Source organism: Prionailurus bengalensis, chromosome A2 (assembly GCF_016509475.1).
Source record: "Prionailurus bengalensis isolate Pbe53 chromosome A2, Fcat_Pben_1.1_paternal_pri, whole genome shotgun sequence".
Classification (NCBI taxonomy): Eukaryota; Metazoa; Chordata; class Mammalia; order Carnivora; family Felidae; genus Prionailurus; species Prionailurus bengalensis.
The window spans coordinates 127,284,777-127,296,076 of record NC_057348.1 but is presented as its reverse complement, the minus strand read 5'-3'; the positions used below and the strand labels follow the sequence as shown (position 1 = coordinate 127,296,076).

General features: G+C 38.3%; 1 protein-coding gene across 1 annotated transcript in view; it reads right to left on the bottom strand.

Annotated features, from left to right (window-relative positions):
- Positions 1-600: 600 nt before the first annotated feature.
- Positions 601-11,300, bottom strand: part of GPR141 (G protein-coupled receptor 141) — a 45,567-nt gene continuing 34,867 nt past the window's right edge. Inside the window, exon 2 of the mRNA XM_043589274.1 lies at positions 601-2,863. Within this exon, the coding sequence (XP_043445209.1) occupies positions 1,944-2,849 (906 nt within the window). The 5' untranslated portion in view covers positions 2,850-2,863 and the 3' untranslated portion in view covers positions 601-1,943. The remainder of the gene's footprint in view (positions 2,864-11,300) is intronic.

The window sequence follows — 11,300 nt, the reverse complement described above, 5'->3', positions numbered from 1 at the left end:
AGCTAGCAGATATTATGATAGTAAGACATAGATATATAAGAAAAGAAATTTGATGTAATTTCTGTAAATAACTGTTTGGAAATTTTAATGTTTTACTATTTGTATTATTCTATGCTATTTATTTTTGTTATATTTTACTAATTATTTTCCTACAAATTTTATGGATGTAACAGATTTTCTTAAAACTTTTGTAGATCTTAGAAATTTCCTTACAACTTTTATGAGTCATGAGAAGGAAAAAAAAACTAAGAAAAAATGGTAAAAGAAGGCAAATAAGAAATAAAGGAAATATAACCTTAAAAAAAAAAAAGAACAGATAAAAGAAATTTCAAAACAGGAAAATTTTGGTAACAAGTCATCGATACAGCATGTTGCTCCTTTGTCTTCCTCAAAATTATTTTCTATGACTTAGTAATTTTAGTGATCATAGAAACTCACAGGGATATTTCTTATTCATCTGATAAATTTGTGGATCCATAGAGTATAACAAATTAAGAGAAATCTTTAAATTCTGAACTTTATTTTGCTGGGAAAAAAACCTTACCTTAATTCATTCCATTCTTTTATCCCTAGCACCAATCACTTTAGGTTTTCTGAAACATTAAAAATGAAACTGCATCAGTTCCTTGGAGAGTTTCAAAATTATAAAACTTTGGGGAAAATAGTAGAAATATGAGCAAGAAGGGAAAAAAACCCACAAACCTATGTATCAACTTAGCAGCCTAATCTCATAGTCTAAATTAATTTTTCCTTTTTTTTTTTTTTTTTTTAAGTTTATTTATTTATTTTGAGAGAGCATGAGCTGGGGAGAGGCAGAGAGAGAGAGAGAGAGAGAGGATCCCAAATAAGTTCCATGCTGTGAACGTGGAGTCTGGCTTGAACTCAGGAACCATGGGATCAGGACCCGAGCTAAAGTCAAGAGTCAGACAAGGGCCAACTTAACCTTCTGAGTCACCCAGGTGCCCCTTAAATTAATTTTTATTTAGATTTCTCAAAAGGTCTTTTTTAAGAATATCGTTTTTGTTTAAAGACTTGTAACTTTAAGGGTAGAAGGTAACTCTAAAAAGTATAACATTCTGTTTCCAAGGAAAATCTAAATTAACTGTGGCTCAAGACATCTAGAATTATTTTCAAAAAACATAAAGGGGAAAAAAATTAATCATTTCCTTAGGAACTCATTTTAATGCTTACCAGCATATTGGTGAGGAATATTATTTAACTTATAGTTTCACCCTCATTTATATATGTTTAGTAAACTTTTAAATGATTTTTGGATTTATTAAGGATGTTGATCCCATGTTCTTAAACTTGACTTTTTAAAGGACAAATCTAGATAGCCTTGTTACCGCAGAAGGCTGCAAGGAGTTCTGTTTCTCTTTATTGCTAGATAAGTGACTTCCTACCAAAGTTATGATAATCTAGAAAAATGTCTTACTGCTCTCCACCCTTATCTATTATTTGTCAGGGTGGGAATTGAATGGACATCTTATCTGGTTAACCAAGTAGAGTTTGTGCCTTTGGGGCTGATTCATTGCCAGGCTTAATTTACCTAAGGTTAAGTGGAATGAAAAGAACTAGAGGGCTAAATCTGTCCAAAGCCTGAAAAAGACCATGTTTCAAACTGATGAAACCAAAATAAGCTGGTGAAACTCAGAAACCATTAAACCCATGGTACCTACATGGGCCAAGTAGACATTTTATACTGGAAAATAATGCTGTAGTGCAGCTCCAAGAGGACTGAACATCACTAGTCTTTCTATAGACATCATTTAGAGATGGCAGGGATTAAATAAGAACTGTAATGAATGCTCTGACATTTTATAGTCTTTTTGTTTGGCTGCATCAAGGCATGGTTTTAATCAAGTAAGGAAATAACGCTTCCTGCCTCTCTGTGCCCATTTTTACTCCCAACATAAAGGGATTCTGAATACTGTGGTTTGTGGCTAGCGGCACAAAAAGCAATTCCATAGGTCAATTATCTTTTGTTTACAATGGCTTCCCCCAAGAACAAAGAGCAGCAAATCAAAGCAGCTAATTGCTGTTACACTCAAGAAGATTTCATTATAAAATGCAACAGTGTTGTTACAGTCACTTGACTGTGCCACCACATATAAGTAATAGATCCTAAAGAACTGGTAGGGAAGGAAGCAAACAAGGATGACTCCTATAAAAAAAAGGTTTTTCAGCTGGGCCCAGAACTCCTGGTGGGACAACAAGGAGTGGCGTAGCTTCCGCACCATTGACATAATGATGAAGATCTGGAAGACCAAGAGAATCACTGCAATGGCTATAACAATAGTGACTATCATATAGTTGATAACTTGCACATGGGCACGAGCAAGTTCTTTGTGGAATTTAAAACAGTGTTTCTCATCATATGTCTCAGAATTTCCATACTGAGAAACAACCAGGGGTACCACAATGACAATCACCAGCAGCCACATGCCAGTACTGGCCGCCACAGCATGCAGTTTTCTGTAGAATTCCACTTTGTCCTTGCGCTTGAAGAAGATGAGGTACCTGATGACCAGGATCACCACATAGAACAGGAATGTGAGGTACATGTGGATGTGTAGCATGGCGCTCACAAATTTGCAGAAGGGCAACCCAAATGTCCAGATGTGCTTGATGAGATATGTCAAGCGAAAAGGCACTGTCACCAAGAAAACACTGTGGACCACCACCAGGTTAACGACTGCTGTGGTAGTCACCGACCGCGTGTTCATTTTCACCAGCAGGAACAAAATAGAGATGATGCCCATCAGTCCTCCAATGAGCACTATGAAGTAGAGGCTGGTTAAATGGGGTGTCAATATAGGACTGCAGGAAGAATTGTTGTGGTCAGCCATATTTCAGAAGTCACCTAGAAGAGACAAAACACCAATATAACTGACAAAGCTTCCAGAGCTTTGTTCATATCTCCTTCCTAGCATTGGCAATATGACTTTGTCACTTATCTGTGTATATGATATAAACTTTATGTACCTTAAGAATAAAGACTATGTCATATGCATATCTGTATACTTGAGACTGAAAACATAGTTAAGTCATTGATTGTTAAGCTTTAATAGGTTAAAGACTTCATCGAGAGGCCCCCAGAGACATGTATGTATGTACATAGTCAAAACAGTTTGCATAAAACTGGATTGCAGACCATCTGAAGCTGACACATGGATACTATGACAGCCAGTGGGGAAAAATTATAGCATGGAAGGAAAGTTGAGTAGATGCATTAAGTGTACAAAATATTTCTCTTTTAAGTATGATTCTAATTCTCTAATTCCTTCCAACTCATCAGCAAATGATGCAAGAGTATTCATAATTCATTAGGATGCTAAATAGTTTGGCCAAGGAAAATCAACTACATCGAAGCAGCAATAAACAATAGGAGTGCATATGTGAATTTCTCACCATAGTTATGTTGTAATCTAGCAATGAGGCCTTGGCTAAATTCTCATGGGTCCCACTGAAAACACAGCATATCTCCCAATTCTCCCATTCCCACACCTTCAAATTTGTGGAAGAACCACTATCACTTTTCCTCTGAAAAGATCCTTTCCCTAAATAGTCTTAGTCGCTTCTAACCCATTATCCACATTCTAATTTATTATTTATTAAATGAAAGAGTTAGTAATCCTTTAGTTACACTAAGTCATTTCTTTTCTTACTTAAATTCCTTCAGTGGCTTCCCATTTCTTTTTTTTTTTTTTTTTTAACATTTATTTATTTTTGGGACAGAGAGAGACAGAGCATGAACGGGGGAGGGGCAGAGAGAGAGGGAGACACAGAATCGGAAGCAGGCTGCAGGCTCCAGGCTCCGAGCCATCAGCCCAGAGCCCGACGCGGGGCTCGAACTCACGGACCGCAAGATCGTGACCTGGCTGAAGTCAGACGCTTAACCGACTGCGCCACCCAGGCGCCCCTCCATTTCTTTCAGAGTAAAAAAATCCTGGGGCTCCTGGGTGACTCAGGTCATGATCCCAGGGTAATGGGATCCAACCCTCCATCAGGCTCTGTGCTAACAGTGTAGAGACTGCTTGGGATTCTCTCCCTCTTTCTCTGCCACCACCCCCCTCTGCTTGTGCATGCATTCTCTCTCTCTCTCTCTCTCTCTCTCTCTCTCGGAATAAGTAAACACTTTTTAAAAAATCCTTCCAGGGGCGCCTGGGTGGCACAGTCGGTTAAGCGTCCGACTTCAGCCAGGTCACGATCTTGCGGTCCGTGAGTTCGAGCCCCGCGTCAGGCTCTGGGCTGATGGCTCAGAGCCTGGAGCCTGTTTCCGATTCTGTGTCTCCCTCTCTCTCTGCCCCTCCCCCGTTCATGCTCTGTCTCTCTCTGTCCCAAAAATAAATAAATGTTGAAAAAAAAAATTAAAAAAAAAAAATCCTTCCATGTCTGCAATGTTCTGGGTCATGGCAAAATCTGATCCCTTGAGACCAGATTTTAAAAATGATCTAGAGGTGAAATTGACAGAATTTAATGGATTGTATATAGGGAAACGAAGGGGGGGGTGGGGGGGGAAGTATCTCAGTCACTCCCCGATTTCTAACTTGAACAATTGTGTGATTAGAGATCTGTTTACTAACACCAGGAAGACTGAGGATCATATCTGAGGAAGAGCAGTAATTGAATTATACTCTTAGTACCTGACCTTTGTAACACATTTGCAGTTATTCTTACTCACTTCACGAATGTCTCTTCATATAATCAAAATTACCCAGCAGTTAAAATGAACCACCGATGAATTACAAAAACATTATACTGGTGTACATGTAAATCATATATTCTCAGAAGTCCATTCTTAAGGTGTGAAAAAAATCTTTCCATGTATGAAACACAAATATACATAGGTACACAAATGGACAAGAGTATATCTATGGCATGAAAACTTCATAAAGAGGGGAGAAACAATTAGGTAACAAATGGCTAAAAATGTTCTTTAAAGGGGAGATGATTTTAAAAGTTAAGGAAACACTGTACTAAATAAAAGATGGCAGCCACAAAAGACTACATAGTGTACATTTTTTTTTCTAGAAAATCAAAATTAATGAGGCAAAAGGTGAGTGTAGTCCAGGACACAGGTAACAGGGGTAGGATTGGCTTCAAAGGGGTCTGGGAGAGTTTATGCAGAGATGGAATGTTTTATATCATGTTGGTTACAATTCTAGTTATTTGTCAAAGCTCAACAAATTGCACACTTAAAGTTGGTGAATTTTCTGGCATATAACTTATACCTTAATAAAACTAATTAAAAAAAAAAATGATAATAACCTGACCCCAGGAAACCTCTGCTTTTGTGGGCATGGAATAGAATTTCCATGTGACCCACTTAAAAGATTCTTTCATGTTATACTTGTTCTATGTGCTGTGTAATCTTTGTATTTCCCTTTTATTCTTCCCTTTGAAAAGTAGTTCCTTCAAGTAAACATTTAATTATATTGTGTTTGTATCTGAATTAATGGTAAATGTGTCACTGTAAGTTCTGTCCATCATTTTCTTCAGCTATTGAACTAGAATCTGGACTGATTTCTGAGAGAAGAAATTATAATCAGTCTTATTTGAGTCATTTGTCTCAAATACTCCTTCTTTCTTATGTATAAACTGCTATGATCTCTGTTCCCTAGTTCCCAGACATTACAAGATACTGTGTAAAGTATTACAGAGTAGACACCTGCTTTTTTTTTTTTTTTAATGTTCATTTATTTTTGAGAGAGAGAGACAGAGCACTAGCAGGGGAGGGGCAGAGAGAGAGGGAATCACAGAATCTGAAGCAGGCTCCAGGCTCTTATCTGTCAGCACAGTGCCCAATGTGGGACTTGAACCCACAAACTGTGAGATCATAACCTGAGCTGAAGTTGGACACTTGACCAACTGAGCCACCCAAGAGCCCCTAGACACCTGCTTGCACCAGCTAAAGTGGATTTTGTTGTCTTCAGTTAACAACCCTGGCAAAGCTGATCAATTCCTTTTTCTCCTTTAAGAATCCGCTGAAGCAGGGGGACACCTGGGTGGTCCATTTGGTTGAGCGGTTGAGCCTCTGACTTTGGCTTAGGTCATGATCTCGCGTTTGTGGGTTCAAGACCCACAAAGGGGGTCTGCTTTGGATTCTGTGTCTCCCGGTCTCTCTTCCCCTCCCCTGCTCATGCTCTGTCTCTCTCTGTCTCTCAAAAAATAAAATAAAACATTAAAAAAAATTTTAAAAAAGAATCCACAGAAGCAGGGTGTCCTTCAGGAAGCATTTGATAATCTCCATTTGCAATTCAGATAGTGTGCCATTCCTCTTTGGCCCCATGGAAAATGCACCACGCTTGCTTCTATTATGGCATTTATGACATAGACCATAATTCTCAGTTACGCTCTCTCCAAACAAGACTAACTACAGAAGAATCATGTTTTCCTTTTATCCACAGAAACTAATGAATTTTTAAAATGAATGTAAATATCGTTATTGAAAACTAACATGCATATATAGTAGAGTGCTCAGCTGTATGTATATAGCTCAATGAATTTTAAGAGTAAACATAGCCTCACCAAAGGTAACCTCTATCTTCATAACTAACACCATAGAGTAGGTCTATGAACTTTGAATTTTATATGAGTTTAATGTCCTTTGTGTGTATCTAGCTTCATTCACTCAACATTATGCTTTGAGATTCATTCACGTGTATAGTTTTAGTTCATTCTTTTTGTGGTATATTAGATTCTTGTATGAATATGTCACAGCTATATTTTTGATGGATAATAGTATTATTTCCAGTTATAAGGCTATTATAGATAATGTTACTCTGAACATTCTTATAAATATCTTTTGTAAAAATAAGTATGTATTCTGTTGGAAATTTACCTAGGTGTGGATTTGATGGATCAGAGGGTATACCTATTTTCCTGGGGTCAAAGTCTTTACACCTGGAAATTATACAAATGTCTTTATTTACCTAGTTGATTGTCTAATATAATATGAACTGTTGTTAAAGAGTGCAGCCGGGGGTGCCTGGCTGGCTCAGTCTGTTGGGTGTTGACTTCGGCTCAGGTCATGATCTCATGGTTTGTGAGTTCGAGCCACGTGTCGGGCTCTGTGCTGACAGCTCAGAGCCTGTAGCCTGCTTCGGATTCTGTCTCCCCTCTTTCTGCCCCTCCCATGCTCATGCTCTGTCTTTCTCTGTCTCTCAATAATAAATAAACATTAAAAAAAAAAAAAAAAGAGTGCAGCTGATCTCTTTAAGACCTGAAAGAAGGTGGAGCATTTGAGTGGCTCAGTCAGTTGGCCTCAAGTCATGATCTCATGATTCGTGGGTTCAAGCCCCACATCGGGCTTTTTGCAGACAGTGCAGAGCCTGCTTCAGATTCTCTATTTCCCTCTCTTTCTGCCCTACTCTGCCCATGCGTTCGCTCTCTCTCTCTCTCTCTCTCAAAAATAATTTTCTTTTTTTTTTTAAAAGGACCTGAAAGATGGTAGGGGATATAGTTGCACTTCCATGGAGATAATCCATTACTAGTACAAGGAGTCAGGAAATTTCTTTAAACAACATCTATAACATTTATTTGCTGATGCTATTTAGATATCTCATCCACATATCTTCATCATTTTTCCTCTTCTCGAAATATTCTATCCTATTTAATCCCCTTTGTGTATCCTTGAGATCTAAACTCAGATTCCATTTCCTTCAGGACTCCTTCCTGCCCCTTAAACATTTCAGCTGCTTTCTCAAAATGCTTTACTTAGGTGCCTCATTCCTTTCTTCACTGCTTTATTAATTCCTAGTTTAATTCTTTATTTTAGGCGTTTGTGTACTTGTTTTAGACACTGGATTTCTTTCAGAAGTAACATTATTTTTTTAATAGTAGGCATGAGTTGTTAATTGAATGAGTGAAATAATGGTAAAAGACTGCTTTGACTTTATTAAACATATTCTTGATAGGGCCCCATTTGGATTTAATCCAGTAACTAATGTCAAGATCCCAGAAATAAACTATAGACCCAGAGCAAACTCTCCTAAGGGAGTAAGATTGTCTCCCTGTTTCTCCATGAACCACCTTGCCTTGGCAGGGATCTCTTCTTTATCTGTGATTGAACCTTGATGCTCAGCAAGAAGCCTGGCCTCAAACCAGTCTCCCTCTGCCCTCTTTCATTCCCCTCTTTAAAATCCTTCTTCGTTCCTTTTAGTGAAAAGAATGAAGTATGACATCTACTATGCCATAAAACCTTTTGCAATCTGACCCCAACTTATGTTTCAAGGTGAACCTCCTATTATGACCTTCCCCCTACCCCTGTTTCCTCATCCTGTGCCTTGGACTTACAGACCTTCATGCCGTTCTTAGAATGTTCTCTTTTAAACCTCCAGGTCATTTCTTCTCTCCACAGACCCCAAACGTACAGCTGGACACTGACACTGAAGTCTAGGTTGTATGATAAACGGTTTTATATCTCTTATTTAAAAACTTCCCCTGGCCTCCCGTTGTCTCTTGGAGGTGTATAAACTTCTTAGCATGTCATGCTAGATCCCTGCCACTGGCCTTTTATCATTCTGTACCTAGCTTCTCTGCCACTAGAGCACCAGGATTCCCCTGCTCTGCCTGAAAGATTTCTTCATTGTTCTGTTTTGACCTCAACCCACGCATAGCTGAACTCCTGGGTTTACCCTGTGGTTTGCCTGGGGGCTGTTTCCTTGTGTCTTGGCATTTCCCTTCCCACATACTTGCTTGGGCCTCATTGGTCATTGCCCAAGGCTCGAGGACTACTTTAATATCAAAAGTGAGACATGGAAGTGTCCTGTGTGGCTATTTTATAAGGAATCCATGGTAGAGCCAACATCAGAGACCAATCTCAAAGTGAGAGTCCTAAAAAATTGTTAGAGTCCTACAAAATGGCATTAATTAGTCCACATCCTCATGAGTACATAGACATCAGGTCCCAGATCCCCTTCTTTCTAAACAGAAAAGCAGCTATAATCAACTTGGGATTTTCCATTTCATTTAAGGGACTCCCTGCCACAGACTATAGATTAAGTAATAGCATCGCATCGATGTTTCTTATGTATGTATAGTACATAGTGAAGATTCTGAGGTGAATAAAACACACCTCTGCATTTAAATCTCTTTCTATCTGATAGGGGAGAAGACGTACATAAATTATTCATAACACAGATATATTTAAAAATGCACCAATAATTCAGAAAGGGGGGTGATTAACACAGTGGAGACAGAATGTAGTGGCAATAGAGTAGTTCTTGGGCACAGATGTACAACAGATGCTGCATCTTGAAGGTTGTTTTGAAGTTCCAGAAGCAGAGAAGAGGTAGGGCACTCCAGGTGTAGACAAGAGGCTGATAGAAAGCATGGATCCATGTTCAGAGAATCACCTGTAGTTTGATGTGCCTGGAACATTAGGCAAATAAGCAGAATACGGGCAAATGTCTGTAGATGACACTTGTCATCATGTTGCCCTCATGTTGCCACTCTGAGGATTTCCTATTTTATCCTGAAAATTATGAGAGATGTAAATTTTAAAATGTAAAATGCCATTTAATATTTCAATTCCAAAAGCTGGGTTTTGGCAACAGAATGGAGAAAAGATTGAAGCGGGGCAAGACAAAAAGAGTGATACCATTAGGAGGCTATTATGATGATCAAGTTTAAATATCATAAAGATTGGTGCAAGTTGGTACCACCCAGGGGAGTTTTGGGGAATTTTTTGCACCCAAACTAAACAGAATTGAAGACTCTGGGGTTGGAGAAGACTTTGTGTGCTTCAGGTATGTCCGTTAGCAAATAGTGACATCTTCATATCAAATCAATGATAAAAGGACAGGAATAGTCACTGAATATTTTAAGAGAACAAATGCCGTATTAAAAAGTCATTAAACCCCTCAGGCAAAGAACTGAGAGTCTAGTTAGTTTTCTGAAAGAGAAAAGAGGAAAAAGTAACTTTAAATGTAATTGATACTGTCAAAGAGAAGAGAATGATGTGAAATTCAATTATAGTTGTTATTGAATAAAAGATGTACTGAACCAACACAATTAGTGAGCTTGTAAGAATGTTCAGAAGGATTCCCACAGCTGGAACAACAACAAAAAGCCTAAGAGATAGGAGATTTAAAAGAAATTCTAAGAGGGGTGCCTGGGTGGCTCAGTCGGTTCAGCATCCAACTCTTGATTTCGGCTGGAGTTGTGATCCCAGGGTTGTGGGATTGAGCCCCATGTTGGGCTCCGTGCTGTGTGTGGAGCCTACTTCAGCTTCTCTCTCTCTCTCTCTCTCTCTCTCTCTCTCTCTCTCTCTCTCTCTCTCTCCTGCTCCTCTCCCTGGCTCACTCTCTGTCTCTCTTAAAAAATAATAAATAAAAGAATCTAAGAAACACCTAGGGCAAATCTAGAAGTTCCAACATCATCTGGAAATAGCAGAATGGAATGAAACATTCAGATAAATAGTCGAAGAACATTCCTTACACGTAAAAAAAGATGATATCTTTATGTTGAAGGATCTAACTAGTGCTTAGCTGAATTAATAGAAAAGACTCACATTAGGCACATAAGGATAGAATTTCAGATCACAGAAGACAAACTCACATATCCACTTGGATGTCTAACAAACATTTCAAATTTAGTATATCTAAAGCTGAACTACTGTGCTTTCCTCCCCATCTCCCAAACACACATACACCATTCTTCCTGATACCCTCCCAGGCTCAGGTAATAGCAACTACTTTCTCCAGTTGCTTGAGTAAAAAACCTGAAAGTCATCCTTGATTCTTCTTTTTCTCCCCAAATTCACCTACACTCCTTAACCAACCCTAATCCTTCCTCCTTAAAAATAATCTACTGGACCAGATGTTTTTCTATAAAGGACATTACTGAGACAATTGGCAAAACATGAACGGTCTCTAGATTAAATAATAACATTGCATCAATGTTTTTTCTTGACTTTGATCATTCTATGTCATTATATGAGTATGTCATGTTCTTAGAAAATATACACTATATATCATAAAGGCATCATGTCTTCAACTTACTCTTAAATAGATCAAAAAAATCGTAATAATAAATATATATGTATCTATATATGTATATATACATACACATACATGCATGCATAGATACATATATATAAATTGAAAAACAAATGTGATAATTATTATAATTGGGGAATCTGTGTGAAGGGTATATTGGAGTCCTTTGTACCATTGTTATGCTTTTAATAGGTATAAATAAAATTATTTCTGGGGCACCTGGGTGGCTCAGTCGGTTAAGCGTCCGACTTCAGCTCAGGTCATAATCTCATAGTTTGTGAGTTCGAGCCCCATGTC